The sequence below is a fragment of the Micromys minutus genome, assembly GCF_963924665.1.
Source record: "Micromys minutus genome assembly, chromosome: 11".
NCBI classification, from domain to species: domain Eukaryota; kingdom Metazoa; phylum Chordata; class Mammalia; order Rodentia; family Muridae; genus Micromys; species Micromys minutus.
The window spans coordinates 18,118,527-18,138,167 of record NC_137980.1 but is presented as its reverse complement, the minus strand read 5'-3'; the positions used below and the strand labels follow the sequence as shown (position 1 = coordinate 18,138,167).

The 19,641-nt window shown below is 37.8% G+C and overlaps 1 protein-coding gene and 1 pseudogene across 5 annotated transcripts in view; one reads left to right on the top strand and one right to left on the bottom strand.

The window, feature by feature from the left end:
* The window catches only part of CERT1 (ceramide transporter 1), a 98,922-nt gene that overhangs the window by 26,888 nt on the left and 52,393 nt on the right, over nucleotides 1-19,641 (bottom strand). For 3 of the 4 annotated variants that reach the window (XM_080925303.1, XM_080925304.1, XM_080925302.1), the window contains exons 4-6: nucleotides 9,056-9,163; nucleotides 7,973-8,111; nucleotides 1,163-1,246 (exon numbers count right to left, since the gene is read on the bottom strand). In XM_080925303.1, coding sequence (XP_080781429.1) covers nucleotides 1,163-1,246; nucleotides 7,973-8,111; nucleotides 9,056-9,163 — 331 coding nt within the window. The remainder of the gene's footprint in view (nucleotides 1-1,162; nucleotides 1,247-7,972; nucleotides 8,112-9,055; nucleotides 9,164-19,641) is intronic. The other variant, XM_080925301.1, reaches the window with a different exon arrangement.
* LOC308427172 (cytochrome b-c1 complex subunit 7-like) lies at nucleotides 5,238-5,568 on the top strand (annotated as a pseudogene). The gene has a single exon. The product of its transcript is annotated as a cytochrome b-c1 complex subunit 7-like (transcript).

Below are 19,641 nucleotides of genomic sequence, written 5' to 3'. Positions count from 1 at the left end.
GCATCTTTGTCAAAGATCAAGTATCCACAGGTTTGTGGCTTTATTTCTGGGTCTTCAATTCTAATCCCTGACAACCTGTCTGTCTCTGTACCAATACCATACATTTTTTAAATCATATTGCTCTGTCATAGAGTTTGAGGTCAGGGATGGTGATTCCCCCAGAAATTCTTTTTTTTTTTTAACATTTATTTTGTTTTATTTTTATATGAGTACACTGTAGCTGTCTTCAGACACACCAGAAGGGATCAGATCCCAATTATAGATGGTTGTGAGCCACAATGTGGTTGCTGGGAATTGAACTCAGGACCTCTGGAAGAAGGATGGGGAAGTACATTGTAAGGAAGAAAGGAGTTAAAAATGAAAGAAGTAGAAAGAAGAAAGAAAGAAAGAAAGAAAGAAGGAAAGAAAGAAAGAAAGAAAGAAAGAAAGAAAGAAAGAAAGAAAGAAAAAAAGAAAGAAAGAAAGAAAATGTGGGACGAGAAAAGCAGTAAATTTTAGCACCAATAATGGGATGCTCTAGTAGGAAACAGGAAATTACATATATAAAAAAGCTTAAAAACAATGAAAAATACGTTACTGCTAGGTTTTACTTTATATTCTTCTATAATTTCAGTAAAAATACTTAAATTTTCATAAAACTTTCATTCATCTTAAAAACCTAGGAATCCACTTCAGAATATTTTTAGGTAGATGTCAAATAACAGTATAATTTATTCTTCATATTAATGAAAAATTTGGAATTCTTCATGAAGTTTTCCCTAATAACTCATCAAATACTTTCAACACCAATTTATCAAGTGCAGAAGAGTACATTAAACACAGAGAAATTACACTCAAACAAAACATTGAAATCAAATCCCCAATAGTACTTTCCAGCTAAGAATAAAGCTCTTTTACTGCTAACAACTAACTTTGCCAATACTAATAAACTGAGATTAATATTTGGCATTTAGGACTAGCCTTAACTATACAGCAAGCCATTATTAACAAGATATCAGCATATATATTTTACCTACATAACTTTTCTTCAAAGATATTTTAACTTCAGATTTCAGGAGTTTCATTGCTTTTGAAAATTAGTTAGAAATTAGTTTTTGACATATAGTGATATAACTTTACAAAGTATACTTCATCTAACAGAGGGAGAAAAGGCATTACTTACGCTTTTCCTTATTACCATTGGTGTTGTGCAAGAAGTCGCCATCAGAACGAGTTGTAGGGAAGTCATCTTCATCATCTTCTACCACTAAATAAAAAAAATTGAAAGATATTACAATAAGAACTGCTTTATTCTTACATCCAAGAATAAGCATAAGCTCTTATCCATATTTTGTGTTTTCACTGGTTACCAAGATATACTTTATAACTATGTTGTATAATGTCATTAAATATATTACTTAAAAACTGTATTGTCATTTGTGGAATTGATGGTTACTGTTTAGTCTTCTTATCTTTCTACTTTCACTAGGGTAATTCTATGACTCTGATAGTCCTAGAGTGGTGTAGCAAAGTAAAAGCACTTACCACCAGGCCTGACAACAAGAGTTCAATCCTATGAACCCATATAGTGAAAGTAGATAACCAACTCCCTCAACACAGGCACTATGGTACATACATGCCCACATACCTGCACACATATGCAGATAAAAACAAAATAAAAACTTTGAAAAGACCTAGAAGAACTGGCAACTGTAAAGTGAGATACCTTCTCTGGTCCCTGGGAATTCTTGAATCTACTATTTTTGTATATTCAGGGAAATGTTTTCCTTTGTAAGAGTTGTCATGGTCGTAGTGTCTCTATACAGCAGTGTGATCCTGATTATGTTTTGAGGGCTTTCTACAGAAGGAATCTCTTTCTAACTATTATTATCTTATGAATTGTCTGTGTTTCTTTACTGGAGGAGTACTTTGGGCTCTACATTTCATAGAAAGAGACTGTTTTAATCTTTCTTGACCAGTGTGAGAATCAGATTGAAAAATACCTTTATTTGCACATAAAATTTAGCTATTCACATTTTCAAATCACAAGCTGCTACTTTGTGTAACACTGTGTACTGATTTCTATGTAACTGGATGATATCTGAATGACATTTTTTCTTTCTATCCTTCTAAGTATTCAATACGCTTTTGTGCCAAAATTAAATATGTTCTCAGATTCTATAGATCTTTATCTCCTTGTTGATAAAATAATAAGAAACTCATTAAGGGCACACTTGCAATAATGCTCTCATTGAAGGCATTAATATGAGAAAAATTTTTAGATTTTATGTTGACTTTAGGCAAATATATGTTATAAAATAAATGAAATCTGGAACTATTTTTCACATGAATTTACCCTGCATATTTGGTCTCAGAGAACAGTGATTTATGCTAGCCACTGAAGTTACAATGAAACCATTCTTATATTAGTTCTCAGACAGATGCTGTAAGGATGACCAGAAGGTACCTGAAAGTACCTTTTAAGATCTTTACTTCATTTGCCAGGGAAGTTTTAAATCTCCCTAATCTTATCAATGAAGATTAGCATATTATTATCTATCCTCTACCCAGGACTTCCTATAGAAACAGATATTTCATTATATTTGTTCTAGACTTTATCTAGTCTCATGATTTGAAAGATAGTTTCACTTGGAAAATTCAAATAGCCTCTATATGTTTTGTTTTCTCTTTCTGGTGGCCTTCCCTCATGGCCTTCAGAAGGCTTGCTTACAATAAGCTACGTTCTATTTCTACTAAAAAAGTCATGCAGACTCATCTGATAAACAAAGAATATATTTTCAAATTCTCCCTCTCTTTCCTCCAATGTTTTGATTCAGTAAAAGCAGGATACAGGGTATCATACAGATTAGGATGTGCCCCTTTAAGTTACTCCAGACTGCAAGCCACAGTGATTTCAGGCAGCACCTTTCCTGGGATGACTGACTGCATTTTGCAAAGCAGCAATTGGCTCCATTTTGAGAGCAAATGCAGAATGATTCTGAATTTCAACTGTGTATGCAGATATCACCATCTGTCCCACACAACAATGAGAAATAGAAAAAGAAAACCTTATACTGACAAGTAAAACAGTACCCCTGACAAACACATCAAAAGGAGACTGGGATCAGATGTACACACAGAAAAACCAGGTCCATTATCTAACACTACATCAATGAAAGGTGCAACAACTTCATCTGAACTCCATAAAAAAAGGCAGCTAATACTATGATAATGATGATAACCTAACTGAGCAGTTACTTACCTCCTGATGAATGAGTTAAAGTGCCAAAGGCAGAGAATGCCAAAGTGTCTAAAAGACTTCTGGTCACCGTGATTCCTCCAATAACTGAAGGAGCCTCAAAGTCTTAGTCTTTGTCCAGACCAAACCACCTGGAATTGGTCCCTTAATTGAATCCTGCAGCTACACAAACACTGCAACTCTACAACTCAGCCAATAGCTTAGCTCTGAGGGCTTCCCAGTGGTTCTTCCACTGGGTTCCTCAGTAACTTATCTAACTACTTACAGTCTTTCTTTCCATCTGTATTAGGTCTCTGCCTTTACCTTTAGTATGGCACCTTTGAGTACAGAGGCATTCTACACCTCTGTAGATATTCTATCATCTAAATATCTAAATATATAAATATATACATGTACAAATATATATGTTGGGTCTCTGATCTGAGAAAATATTAGCAATTAAGTATGCAATAAAGCTTCTGATTGCCAAAGGCCAGTGCTGGAGCAATGTCCATGAATGTAGTTGTGTGAGAACAATTTTGAGGGCTTGTGAGAAAATTCCAAGCAATCAAGAAGTCTTGTGATTTAAAACATCACATAAGTCAGTTTCTTTAAAACATGGAATTATTCTTGGAATAGGGTTTCATGTTCCTCCCAGGTGTAGTGAAAGAGTTGAGTTTACTTCAGATTATTCAATATTGCTTTCTGACATTATTCAATTAAATGTTTAAACTATCCTTTATGTTCCTCCATGGAAAAATAGGTTTTTGCCACCTGTGTGTGGCTTGTTCTTGTGATTACATACAGCTTGAACTTATGAAAACTTTACCCAGGTGACCAGTCTTAACCCTCAGAGTATACATTGTCTGATGCTCTGAATAAAGTTGACTATTGCATGAGACTTTAGTTCACCTCATCTATTGGCACCATTCTCCCAGGTCCCACCATTTCTAAGCAGTGACAAGCCAGCTATCAATGAAATGAGATGAATTATGAATAATATGGCTTGTGAATTTAAATGATGGCATCCTGAAAAGTAAAAACACAAATGTGTCTATTTGTTTCTGATATATTGGGTTCATGACAGCATGATACATCATTTTAAAAAAATACGTATTTATTTATTATATGTAAGTACACTGTAGCTGTCTTCAGACACACCAAAGAGGGCATCAGATCTCATTACAGATGGTTGTGAGCCACCATGTGGTTGCTGGAATTTGAACTCAGGACCTCTGGAAGAGCAGTTAGTGCTCTTAACTGCTGAGCCATCTCTCCAGCCCAATTTCTTTTTCTTAAGATCTCCTATATTATTCAAATAATCAGTGAGCAATTTCTCAGTATCTGACTATCCTAAGACACCAGTCAAGTAAATATTTATCTCCAACTACTTCCATTTTTATGTTGAAATCTGAGTTGCCAGCACCTCAGCATGTGACTATACAGTGCAGTTAAGTAACTATGAGGTCATCAGGAGGAGCCTAATCTGACTTTGTCATCATAAGAGGCATCTGGAAGCACAAGTGCAGACCTGACACTACAAGAAGACAGTGCTTATATGCCAGTGATCATCCAGGATCATCACCCATGGAGAAGTCAATACTGCCAACAATGAATGCTTTCACAACTTTGAGAAAATGGAACTTACTTAAGCCATTTTGGCTTATTACTTTTGCATAGTTCACACAGACACACACACACCCCAAAATTGTAACGAATAATATCAAACACCTAAAACACTTCATGGTAAATATTATACAACAATATAAGAATTAATTATTATAGCATTCTCTTAAAATGAGGTTTTCTCTATTCTTCATGCTTGATTCAAAAGCACGGACCCTCAGATTACTGGAATGAATTACTTCAGGGTTTTCCCCTTATATTTAGTTTTTTTACCATTCTAATTAACATTACAGTCACCTGCAAATAATTATTTTTAAAAGATTAATCTCAACTTTTATACTTGCTTAAAGAGTGACTTTTCAAACTTATAGAAAGTCACAACTCTTAGGTCCTAATGGTGGGCAGACCTGCTGTTGCAGCATCAAGCAAGTGGCTGGCTGGATTTCGAAAGTGGTATTATAATGCTGCAGGATTCTATAAACCGGGGCTAATGCGAGATGATACACGAAACTGAAGATGTAGAAGAAGCCATAAGAAGGCTTCCCGGGGACCTTTATAATGACAGGACGTTTCGAATTCAGAGAGGCCCAGACCTGACTATGAGGCATCAGATCTTGCCTAAGGATCCGTGGACAGAATATGAGGAGGACAAATTCTACCTGGAACCCTATCTGGAAGAGGTTATTCGGGAAAAAAAGGAGAGAGAAGAGTGGACCAAGAAGTGATCTTGTAGTTAAGACCTGTGGGTGTGCCTAATCTCACTATATTTTTATGGAGTTATTTCATCCCCAATCACAATTTAAGAATTATATGCTCTACATATGCCTCACTTTAAATAAATATCTGTTGTAACCATTAAAAAAAAGTCACTTCTTTTTTAGATTAAATTTAAAACTAATTTTAGATTAAATTCTAATGTTTTTTGGGTTTAATATTCTCCACCACATCATCTACCAGTGGCAAGTAGGGATTTTCACCCTTTTGTTTTGAAAGTCTAATTATATATAAAACTGATGGGAACAAGACTTGCTCTTGATAAGGGCAACAGATTGTCTCCTTTGGAATAAGATCTTTGAGGCACTTGAAAGAACTATTCAGGGTATGTGGTACAGTCTCTCTCTCTCTCTCTCTCTCTCTCTCTCTCTCTCTCTCTCTCTCTCTCTCTCTCTCTGTGTGTGTGTGTGTGTGTGTGTGTGTGTGTGTGTGTGTGTGAGACCTGAGAAGCAGTGTCCACTATTTCACACATTTTGTTCACCTTTAAAGATTTATGGTAAAGGATAAAATTAGTCCCTCTTCCTCATTTTCACAGGAACAGATTAAACAGTCCTTAAGAACTTGTTATTGTTCCCACCCCATTTTTTCACGCATAGGAATTGAATAATGTCTCCTCATGCTAAACAAGTATTCTATTACTGAGCCTGTGTGCTTAAGGTCAGAGGTCAATGCCCTATCTTACTCAGTCTCTGTAGTATCTTTGAGACAGGGTCCCACATCTTTAAATATAAAGATGAGACGGGGCTATGGCCAATGGACAAGATTTCTGCTCTTGGTTAGGTTAATAACAGGGACAGAATTTATTCTTTACCATAAATTCTAAAAAGAGGACAGAATCTACAAGACAATGGACACTGGTTATTAGATACCAGTAAATAGAGTGATTCCAAGAGCTGGAAACAAACAACATGAGCTCTGTGACTTCTCCAGCTGCCTGTGCATTAAAGACAAGAAACCTGGTAGACTCCTGAGAGGAGATGCAGCTGAGACAAAGCACAACAGTTTCCACAGGGAGATAAACAGCAAGGAGAGAAGTACATAAAGAAAGCACCACAAGTCAGCAGCAAGATGTGGCTCGGTCAGCAGGAGCCTTCTGAGACGTGCTCATGGGAGGGAAGGCAAGCTCCTCATTTCTACAGTGCACCATGAAAAACCTCATAGAGATCTGGCTAGAAAATTCAGAAAAGCCTTGCCTCGGCAGTGGAACAAAAAAGGAAATACACTACTGGAAGCTCTAGTTTTATACATGAAGTGCTATTACAGTATTACTTTGAAGACAGACTTGTGGTGAGTTATATATGTAAACCATAAGCCCGAAGGTAGTCATTAAAGTAACAGAGTTATAGCTAAAAGATGAACAAAGGTGAAAAAAATGCAAATATAAATTATTAATACAGAAGGCAGAAAAAGGAAACAAAACATAAAAAAGACAAAACTAACTTGAAGTCAAACATATTTCATAAGGCCAAGAAATTCAGCCATGCCTTGCAATGCACTTACACTAGGAGTGAGCGCAGTGCTAGCTGCTAATAATGCTGCAGAGTTCATTTTCACTTTGATGGGAATTGAAAGAAGAACTGAACATGTGTTGACATCAACATTATCTTCAGCACTAACAAAGGAGAAATAATTTTAAGACTCAAATTAAAAGCTAAGTGAGCTGGGTGGTGGTGGTGCATGCCTTATATCTCAGCACTCTGGAGGCAGAGACAGGTGGATGAATTTCTGTGGGTTCTAGTCCAACCTGGTCTACAAAGTGAGTTCCAGGATAGCCAGGGCTACACAGAAAAACCCAGTCTGAAAAAAAATCAAAAGAAAAAAATAAGCTAATTGAAGATTACATGATTTTCCTTTAATATAAGAACCCATTAAGTTATTTTTTAAAAATATGTAACTCTCCCCACACACTAAATTTTTCTATGAGAGAAAAAGACAGAGAGGAAGGGGGAAGAAAGAGATAGCAAAAGAGCTAAATTAAAGAGAGAAATGGAAAGAAAAACGAGAAAAACGTAGGAGAAACTAATCACATGACTGATTTAGCATCTGGAAGATCTTCTAACAGACTTCAAGGGGTAAATTATTCAGAAATAATGTGAGGTGTTCTATATTACCAAGATATTACTTGTAACATAATAGAGTATCATTAAAATGGCATCTGGTACGGATAATCAGAAATGAATTAGTATGTTACTAAAGTACTCAAGCCACATGGACACCGAAATCCGTTATACTAGTAGTTTCTGAAAAAAGCGACTCTAATTACCTTTATTACTTAAAGACATTTCCCATTAAGATTTAGAGGCTTTAAATCTACTCATTCTCCAAGTAAAAAATAGTGGTAATAGCTTAATTAACCTTTATCCCTTTGAAGTTCATCCTTGGAGACAGCATCAGCACAGACATCAAAGTACTTCTGGAGAGTATCAACCTGCCTACACAGGATGTCTCTAAAGGTTTCCATTTCAGCCAACTTCTCTCGTAAACTGTGGCCTTTCTGCAAAACATAAAGGAGAGGGTGAATCAAGAAAAACAAAGCTGGGCTTTCACCTTTTAGGCTGATACCCTGTCATCGAGGGAATGGGGTAATTAGAGCTATGAAGTTCAAGGTAATATTCTTAGGAACAGGCTTGAAGAGGGCTTTGAAACTGACAAACCCATAGATAATAGGAGAGCGATACTGCCCAATAATCTGCTAAAACACTGTGAAGAGACAGACAGACTTTGAAATGAACAAATTCATTATTACTGGATGTAATTTAGTAGTATAAATGACTGTTGTCAAGAAAACCCTGAGGGGAAGATGAAGTCTGGCCACCTAAGTTTTTCCTTTTCATTGAATATGAGTTATTTGACAAGTCTTTTGATAGAAATCAAATAGTGCTATGTGACATTTGTGTCAAGTGATGCAAACAAATATGTGCAGAAGCACTGATTATTCTGCAGTGCAATGATTAGCCCCAGAAGTTTGCAAGCTAGTCAAGTGCTCCGCCACGGAGCCATATTCCTTGAGGCATTGATTATTAATTTGTGGATGATGGTCAGTTTTACATCAGCAAGTTATTTTAATATTCTCCAGATTCTCCTTTGAACCAAGTTGTATCTTTCATCATTAATGAATAGAGTTAATACAATCTAATGTGTTCGTTTTATATTTATGTGCACCATGATTTCATCTCTTATAATCATATTTTATAACAACTTCAAAATAAATCACACTGTGGAAAAGTTCTTTTAATAAAAACTAAAAATCCTATCAAGGAGGTCAGAAGGCTCAGAGGATAAAAATGCTTACTGCCAAACCTGACAAATGGAGGATAACTCCTGAAACCCAAATGATTACACACACACACACACACACACACATACAACCCAAGTCGTGCTCACAATGTCCAATACTAAACTCACATGGCATTTCCTTAAAGCATTATACTCACAAACCTTGAATGAAGATGTGGATGTAGCAGAATAGCCACTTGCTCCAGATACCAGTGACACCATTGAGCCATGTCTACGCAAGCTGGACTCAGATCCATATCCTGATTCAGTCTAAAAAAGTAAAAGTAAAGTCGACATTAAAAATATTAAATAGAAATATTTAAGAGGATGAAAGAAAATCAGTAAGATTATTATAACAGTAATTGCCAATTTGGATTTATATAAAAATAGCCAACCCACTGATGCAAAAAACTCAAGTCTCCAATGACATTTTAATTTAAAATTGTACATGCTACACTAAGAGGCTAACCATGTTATTTAAAACAGGATCTAGTGGTCAAATTCACAAGGAAAAGGAAGAGTGGTGAGCAGAAACTAGGGAAGGCTGTCAATGGAGATGAAAAACGTCAGAGCTGTATAAACAGTGCTAATGTACTTCTGTTGTTTAGAGGAACGTCACTGATTTCTCTCTTAAGTCAGTGAAACTTAAATATAACGCTACAGTGAAACTTTTACATTATCCCAGTTTATCTGTATTTTTTAAAAAAGACTTGGTATTATCTTTAAGTGTGTGCGTGTGTGGGTGCATGTACATGTACAAAGACCAGAGGTTCTCAGTCTCCTGGAGTTGTGGTGTGTGCTACTTAGGGGTGCTGGAAAATGAATTCATGTCCTCTAGAAGGGCAGTGTGTGCTCTTACTTGATGAGCTCTCTCTCTCTCTAGCCATTGTTTCTGTGTTTCAGCCTTTCTTATTACATGTTTAGGATAAAATTTTAATAGCTTATATTAAAGATTGCTACTTGACTTAGATCTTTCTAAAAACCAACTGTAAATGTTGACGTTTTTAGTTCCCCTGACAGCTCACAACACAAAGAAGAGTTCAACTTTGCTAGTCCATTATGCCATGAAAGGTAATTTGGACTCCTGGGAGTTGTGTATAGACCCAGCATTGTCATAATACATTTGTTTTATTTCAGTGAGCTGGAGACCTTTCATAACAAACATTTTACATTCAATTCGCAACCAAATACTAATATCATCACAGCAATCATCTATGAAAAAATTTTCAAGTTCCTGAAACCAAAGATTTTGGATCTGATTACAGTGAATCACATCTGGAGGGTAGGCTCAGTGATTAACAGCACTTGTTGCTCTTGCAGAGGACCCAGGGTTTGATTCTCAGCACCCACATGGTGCCTTACGACCCTTTGTAACTTCAGTCTTAGGGAATCCAATATCCTCTTCTGGTCACCATGGTCACTAGGCATGCAAATGGTGTACATAATTATATGCAGGTAAAACACTCATATCTATGATATAGGGTAAATAAAACTAATAATAAAATAAATGACAGCAAATTAAATATTTTTTATAAAGTCCAGGATTCTGTATTATATCATTTGATAAAACACCACATTATACCTATTATAATTTTATACAAGTATTTGTATTTAATAACTGTATCTGAACTGAGGAAAATCATGTAGCCTTTTCAAACAGTAATACTAAAAGCAAAGAAACAAAGCTAGATTATGTATTCTAATCACTAATTTTTTTCCTTCACTTTCCTTCTCTATCTCCTCTCCCTTCTCTACTCTTCCTTTTCACCGAGACCGGGTCTTGCTGTGTTAACACAAACACACACAAGCACACACAGCAAAACTATGATGAGAGGGGATGTCAGGGTACAGAGTATAGGATGTAACTGTATACATAAGTGGTAACTATAAAAAGGGTGTCTATTTGTCAAAATACAAACTGCGATAAACTAAAACCAGTAAAATCTGAGAATATAAATGCACTCAACAGACCTGAAAGTCCAATTCTATCATGGGATCACACTAAAGGGACCTGTAATTACAGCAGCCATGTAGCTGACAGAGTATGGCTTCTGACAGCCACTGGAAATCCTGCAGGTAGGCGCTCCTCCTGTCCTTTTTTGAGGTTTTTCTTCCCTTATCACAAGAATGCTAACTTGTAAGTTTAGTATTTCTACACTTTAATAGAATGGGCTTGCTAATTGCCAAAGACTGCAATTAGAATTTAAAAAAAGGACTTTCAGAAACTGAGTATCTCAGATATCTATGAGAGTCATTTCTAAGCAGAAATTAAATAAAACAGTTCTCTAAAATTTACAGTCCAATTTTAAAGACACAAATTATTGACATCTTTGAAATATTCAAAATTCAACAACTAGGCCTTGAGATGCAAATGTACCCACTCTTCTCATTTACTTGCTCTCGCCCTGAAGTCTTGTGCAGAGCAAGTCAATGTTAGTGATGCTTTTGAAAGCCTTGTAACAAGTCAAACAAGGAAAAGCTTACTAATGGTTTCCTACACTACAGCTCTTAGAGCCTCTCTTTCTCCAAGTTCCAGTATCTCAAACCAGGCAACACCATCTTGTTACAAGGACAAGATAAAAGAGATTTTATTACAATACTGGTGTAATGTATGATAAATCATGACTAATAAATGAATGTCCATTATGACTAGAGTATCAGTTTTAACTCTAAGAACTTCCCTTAAATAAATTGCAAGATAAATTATGAAAATCAGTCTAGTAAACACACAAATCCTAATTTCATGTTACTCAATGTAAATAATGAAGATCTGTTCTAGATCTGCTACTGCAATCGTTTTAACAAACTGAGAGCTGCAGAATAACATATCAAGAACACGCACACGTTAAAGGAACAGCTAGACAGCCCCTCAATACATAAGCAAAGTGCTCAAAATTAGTTTTTTTTTTCAAATCAAACCTACCAAACTTGTCAATATGAAAAGAGAAACTTTGTTAGACAAGTAAAACTTCTACATAAACAGTAATTTTGAGTGCAACAATTAAAGCAACATTAATTTGAATCTGAAATGTCTGGGTTTTGTAGAGGGCAGACTATGGCAGAGGTAGATAGAAATGTTATAGTCACCGGTTCTGTCTGGTGGATAATCCTTGAAAGGAATGCTGGTCTTTTAGTCTCACCCATTCTCCACATGAAAGAAGCTCAATTCATGACCTTTAACCACCTACTCATGAATATTTTGAAAATCCCAAATTCTACCCAGTCCACTAATCCAGAATACAAATAGTTACTGTAGGGATGTGAAACATCCTTTTCACAATGTTTGCTTTAAGATACCTCCCACCCCCTTCAGGGGAGGTTGTAAGGTAGAGAGTGAGTATGGAGGGACTGGGAGATGAATGTGATTAGGGTACATGATGTGAGATTCACAAAGACTCAATAAAAAGTAAAGACCACCCCCCCAGCACTGGGGATATGAAACCTGAAGAGGCCACTTCCTGCAGCCTTGTAGGAACCCCAGTGGAGCAATAGAGACACCAACCCAACCTAACCACAAAACTTTCAATCCAAAATATATCCTGACTAAAAGAAGTGCAGGGACCAGGGAGCAGAGACTGAGGAAATGGCCAACCTATAACCAGCCCAACTTGAGACTCATCCCATGGGCAAGCACATAGTGTTAGTGGGTCCCTAACACTATGAATGATACTCTGTTGTGCGTGTAGACAGGAGCCTAACATGGCTGTCCTCTGAAAGGTTCCACACAGCAGCTGACTCAGACATATGCAGACACCCACAGCCTAACAGTGAATGGAGCTTGGGGACTCCTATGGAAGAACAGGAGGAAGGATGGTAGGCCAAAGGAGCTAGGACTCAACAGGAAGACCACCAGAGTCAAATGACCTGGACCCTTGGGACTCTCAGAGTCTGAACCACCAACCGAAGCACATACACGGGCTGAACCTAGGCTTCCCACACATATATAGCAGACGGGCAGCTTTGTCTTCATGTGGGTCCCAAACAACTGGAACGGACACTATTAGTAAAGCTGTTGCCTGTTTGTGGAATAATATGTTCTTCCAGCTGGGCTGCTTTGTCTGTCCTCAGTGGGAAAGGAAGTGCCTAACCTTGCAGAGATTGATGTGTGTGGCAGGGTAGAGAGATACTTGGGGGGTGGCACTTGCTCAGAGGAGATGGGAAAGGGGGTGAGAAGGATTGTTCGAGGGGGTGCCCAGGAGGTGGGCAATGAGTGGGATATAAAGTGAATCAGTTACACAAAAGTCCCCCTTTCACTGTTCTGCAACAAACCTCTTCCTTCTCAACTTTGCCGGAGTTTAAAAAGGAGTATTCCTGAACATGCTTTACACAGATGGAAAATGACATCTGGTTAAGGTTACACATTACACATATATACAAGACATGGTTTCTCTCTAAATATCATAGTAATGAGATTATGCCTATGCTATATTAAAACATTTGTTCTTTATAAAAAGGAAACAGAAAAACAATGACAGTAACAAAACTGAAAACCTCCAATAACAAAACCAAACCAAAAACCTTCGAACAAACAAAAAATAAAATAAAAGGGCTCTTCGGTCCAGCAGAGGGAGTCACTAGCCTGCCACTCAAACGGTGCGCTTGGAAAGTTGAAGGGGTTACTATTGGTCACAGAACTACAGTAACCTTTAGATGCATTCCTTTATCCTATGTGCTTGCAAATTTTAGACTTCGGAATATTATAATTAAACCATATAGTTCAAAGTTATGAACTTAATAACATAGTAAAACTGCCTAAAAACTTACTTATCTTAAAGTTACTAAGGTAAATTTAATAGTTTAGCTATATGGAAGATAAATTTAACTATCATTTTGCGTTATTAACCCATCTTAGCCCTAAAAGTGGCATATAAATATATTAAATATTAGATTTAAATTTTTAAAGCATTTTCTAAAGTTAATTTTCCCTAGTAACGATTACTAGCAAGCAACACGGCAAAAAAAAAAAAAAAAAAAAAAACTGGCAAAAATTAATTTTCATATGGTGTCAAAGTTACTTAGTTATGATTTCAATTATGTCAAAGGAGAAAATATAAAAATATTAGCATCAATATATAGGACTTTTTCTGAAATGGAAATTCTAAAAAGCTCAAGCAGCTGAACTACAACATCGATCAGTTTGGGACCCATGCTATATGAAAGCAAACCTTATGGGACGCAAGATGCTGTATCTCAAGAGACCAATGGATATGAGATGTTTCAGCAGTCAACAACCATCCTAAACTCCAGCTCCATGGACCACATACCCTACTCTGGCTTCCAGTGACACTGCACTAACATGCCATACCCCACTCTCACATAATTAAAAAAATCTCCAAAAATCTTCTAAATAGTTTGTTTTAACACATTTATTCCAGAAAGTGAAACTGAAAATCATACTGAAAGCAACAGTAAAGGCAGTGGTAGAGTTCCTTTCTGCTGCCACAATGAGTGTCGTTACTATGTCATTTAACTCTGATGCACAACACCTTTGTTAAACTCATTTTATGGATGATTTTATGAACTGTCTTCAGAGTCACAATACTAGTTAGAAAAGAATCTGGGATCCAATTTTGTCCTCTTACAATTTCTCCCCTGTGTACTCAGATTGAAGAATAGCAATCTAGTTTTTATTAAATAGTGTTGATCTCAGTTGATTTCCTATCTGATCTTCCACACAGTACTTACAGGGTCTTGTTAACCACAGATACACAACTGTATAGAATGTTAACCTCTTTTCATTTACTACTCTTAGATATTTTATATAGTCATACGATAAAGAAGTCTCTTCTTCTAGCATGTATTTGTGAATTTATTTCTGTTTTGAAGTATGAATCAAGGTGAACATTTATAAGTGGACAATTCAGTATTACTATATATATCTACACTGTATCAATAAACTCCAGATACTTTATCTTGTAAAACTGAAATTCTTTATCTGTTAAACGGCAACTTAACACTTCTCCCTCCCAACTGTGATAACCACAACTGTGGCTCTAAGTTTCTCTCCTTACACACTGACCTTCAATACTATTCTTTAAATATTCTTTAAATCACTAAGTCCTTTGTCTATTTCTGAACTGTTTTAATGTTGTAGTTAAGTTTTAGAAGTTCTCTGTATAAAACAGATATTATTAGAAAAATGAAATATTTTTCCAGCTACAAGCTCTTCTTGTAGTTTTGTATTCAAAAACTACGAAGTGTTTGAATGCAGAAAACCTGTCAATTTTCGTAATGTTGAGTTGAATTTGTCTGTTTCTTTTCCTGCCTGAAAAGTGGAGTTACACCTAATAAATGACTGCCAGAACCAATGATGTGGACATTTTGCCAAGTTTTCAATATGACTTTATATATTTCCTTCCTGAATTCGTGTGATGGTTTGCATAAACTCCATCCAGGGAATGACACTATTAGGTGCGGCCCTGTTGGAGTAGGTATGTCACTGTGAATGTGGGCTTTAAGACTTTCATCCTAGCCGCCTGCAGCCAGTCTTCTGCCTGTGGATGAAGATGCAGAACTCTCAGCAGCTCTTGCACCATGGCTGCATGGGTGCTGCTATGTTCCTGCATTGATAATAATGGACTGAAACTCTGAACCTGTAAGCAGCCCTAATTAAATGTCCTTCTAAGAGTTGCCTTGATCTTGGTGTCTCTTCACAGCAGTAAAATCCTAAGACAGTGCCCAACTTTATAACATAATGATACTGTCAATTATCTACAAAGCTCCCACTTATGAGTTTAAAACAAAGCCACAAAAGAAATCTCATGTGTTTCAAGTTTACTATTTGGTGTTGAGCCACATTCATAGCTATCTTCGACTATCGACAAGTGCATGCAGCCCATGGCCTGTGGGTCAGACATACCAGCTAGATCCTGATCCATGTTAAGATAATTAATTATGTGGTTTTATAGTAAGTTTGGATAATCAAGAAGCATGATTTGTCTTCTTCAACTTACTTTAAAGATTGTTTTGGTAATATGGAGTCTCTCAAGGGTAGATTTTCTATTTCTGCACAGAAATGTCATTAGGAATATGAAAGCACTGCATCAGACACACAACACATTTTAGATAGACCAGAAATAGTAGCAATATTAAATTATGTAAAACACAGACCACAAGTTGTCTTTTGTATCTTCTTTCACCCTTTAAAGTATTTTCCACTTATGTGTATGTGTGAACCTGTGTGTTAACACCTTGACCATTCAGGTAACTGGAGGCTGGAAGGTGTTGGATCCTCTGAAGCTGGAGTTATAAGCAGTTATGAACTGTCATATAGGGGTCTAGGAACCAAACTAAGAGCAGCAAGTATTTCTGAGCTATCTCTCTCTCTCTCTCTCCAGCCCCACTTCCTTCCTTCCCTTTCCTTTCTTTCAATTGTTAAATTTCCTATATTAACTTGGAAATTATGGTGGCTTGAATGAGCGTGGCCCCCATAGGCTCATAAATTTAAATGTTTGGTTCCTAATTGTCATAGTAAGAATAAGGATATGTGGGCTTTGGGAGAAGGTATGCCACCAGGGGTGGGCTTTGAGGTTTCCTAAACACAAGCTAGGCTCAGTCTGGAGATCTCTGCCTACTGTGTGTGGATCAAAATATAAACTCTCAGTTTCTACTCCAGTCACACCATGCCTGCCTGCTGCAAGGTCTCCACCACTATGACCATGGGTTAATAACCCTCTGAAACTGTACAAAAGCCTTCAAGTAAATGCTTCCTTTTACTAGTTGACTTGGTCGTGGCATCTCTTCATAGCAACAGACCAGTAATTAAAACTATTAGTTGCTACCAGGGAGTAGCTCTCTGTAGTAACAGGCCTGACCATGCTGTTTGTGGTGGAATGTGGAATTTGGAACTTTGGATTAGAAAAGCAGCTGACAGGCAGAACCCCAGAGGGGCGATAGAGATGCCAACTAATCCACAAAACTTTCAATCTAAAATTTATCCTGTCTACAGAAAATGTAGGAACCAGGAGCCCAACTTGAGACTTATCCCACGGGCAAGCACTGTCCCTAACATTATTAATGACACTCTATTATGTTTGCAGACAGGAGCATGTTGTCCACTCAGAGGCTCCACACAGCAGCTGACTCAGACAGATGTGGATATCCTCAGCCAAACAGTGGATGGAGCTTGGGGACTCCTATGGAAGATTAGGAGAAAGGACTGCAGACCCCAAAGGGGTTAGGAACTCCTCGGCAAGACCAACATAGTTGACTAATCCGGTCCCTTGGGACTCTCAGTGTCTGAACCACTAACAAAAGTACTTACACGGGCTGGACCTATAGGCCTCCCTGTACATATGTGCAGCTTGGTCTTCATGTAAGTCCAGAACAACTGGAACAGGGGCTGTCCCAAAAGCTGCTGCCTGTCTGTGGGATATGTTCTACAAGCTGGGCTGCCTTGTGTGGCCTCAGTGGGAGAGAAAGTGCTCTAGTCTTGCAGAGACTTGAAGTGCCAGGGTAGAGGGGATACCGAGGGGGAAGGAGAGAGGGAAATGGGGGAGGGGTTGTGGGGGGGGGGTGTGCCCTGGGAGGGGTGCAGTGAGTGGGATTTAAAGTGAATACATTTAAAAAAATGAAAATTAAATTAGAAAGAGACAGAAAGGCAGCTGAATGTTGTAGGGAGGAGTTAATGGCTGAGCCAGGCAGAAGTGTGTTAGACTGTATTGCCGCAATATGAACTTTTGAGGCCCAGCTCAAGGTTCAGAGGAAAATAGTAGTAGTGACTAGATAGAGATTTCAAGCTGACCTAGTAATGACTGTAATGTGGATGGGTGTTAGTGATCACTTTACCCAGATATACAGTGAAAAAGCAAGCTGGGCAAAGAGAGAGAGAGGGCAAGGGAGGGAGAAGAGGAGAACAGAAAGGAAAGGAAAAGAAAGGACAGGACAGGACATACAGTTTAAGGAGAAAAAAGAGCCCAAGAGAATGTACTGTAGGAGCCAAGCCTTGTGCTCAAATATATGAGCCATTTAAAGAAAGGCCTGATGATAAATGGATAAAGTGATGTCCTCAGGGAGAGACCGGCCCAGCTAATCCAGGTGTAAGGAATCATTTGTTTTTAAAGAGCAACTATGCAGAGTTTATGCAAATGTAATTCAAGGAGGGGACAAATTATATTCCAAGCAAGTAGAAGAACTTGGCAGCTTCAGTCTTCTGGTTCTGGCTTTAACCATAAAGGATACAACAGTAAAACAGTGCGGAATCTTCTTTGGAAGTTAAGGAAAGCTGATAAAGCCAAGGCCAAGCATGGGGCAGGGAAGTCCCTGCATGGAGTCCTGGACAAACCTTTGAAGATGAAGCCTGGATTACATTGGAGACCTCAAGATGTTGGAGAAGCCAGAGCCATAGTAAACTTGCCAGGAATAGCTGCAGAAAGGGTATAGGAACAGCCCAAGAGAGGTGCATTTTATTTGACAAAGCAGGAAGGAATGGGAGACTAAAGATCATACCTAATAAGCTCTTTGGTATCAGAGTTACAGGATTTGGAGTCTGTCCTGCTGAGTTTCAGTCCGCTTTGGTCCATTTCCTCACTATATGTCCTTTCCTCCCATTTAGAATGGTAATGGTCAAAAGTATATAACCCGACTTTTGATTTCATAGGGTGTTATAGTTAAGAGACAGGCTTGATTCTCAGAATAATAGACTTTAGACTTTTATTTATTTTAGTGTTGAGACTCTAAAGGAATATGGGAACTTTTGAAGATGGACTGAATGGACTGTGCATTATGATAATGGCTACAAACCGACATACAGGTCCAGGGAATATAATGTGGCATTTTAAGAACATCCCTCATATGCTCATATATAGAATACTTGGTTCCTTCTTGGTGGAACTGTTTTAGGAGGGATTAGAAGGTATGTTGAAGGACCCCTTGGCTTCTGCCAGCCTTACACCCACTGCCTCAGGTCAAGGCTAGGCCAAGATCCATTATCTACCCAAGGTTCTTGGGAGGAGCAGAAACATTCTTGAAAAACCGCAGAATGTACTGACTGACAGTCACCTGACCCTCTGGTTCAAATGCCTGTCACATGCTTGCTAGCCAATAGATTCAAAGGCCTATATGCTTAGCAAATGATTTCAATTATGACCTTGCTGATGTAACCTGTAGCCCTAAAAGTATAAAAACTGCTTGTAACAGCCTTTTAGGGTCACCTCTCCTATGGATGTAGGCCACCCCAGTGTACTGGACTAATAAACCTCTTGCTTTTGCATCAATCCCCAATCTCTTACCTCATTCATGGGAGCCTCAAATAGATAAGATTCAATTTGAGTCTTACAATGTGACTAGTAGTAAGTAGGCTTTGAGATTTCCTAAATACACACTAGGGCCAGTCTTGAGGTATAGAAGATTGGTCTGATGCTGCTTGTATTCAAATGTTAAATACTGGTCCCCCAAGATCTAGTTGTCCCCCAACGATGAGATCCTCGTGTATACCAAGTGATGCTATATAATCTTGCTCCTCAAGTTAATTGATCAACGAAAGACTAAAACCTATGACTGGGCAATAGATAGAAATAGGCAGGTTTACAATGACCTGGCTGGGGGCTGCAGGTAGAGAAAAGAGGGAGAGAAAAAGACAAAGGGAGGAGGAGGCTGCCACGAGAAAAGATGGACCATGAACAACATGTGGCCAAGAGAAATACCAAGTAATGGGACTTTTGGCTGGGATATAAGTTAGAATAGCTCCAAAACCTGCCCAATCTAGGCTTACAGCTTGTAAATAAAATATCTGGATTGTGTGTCTTTTA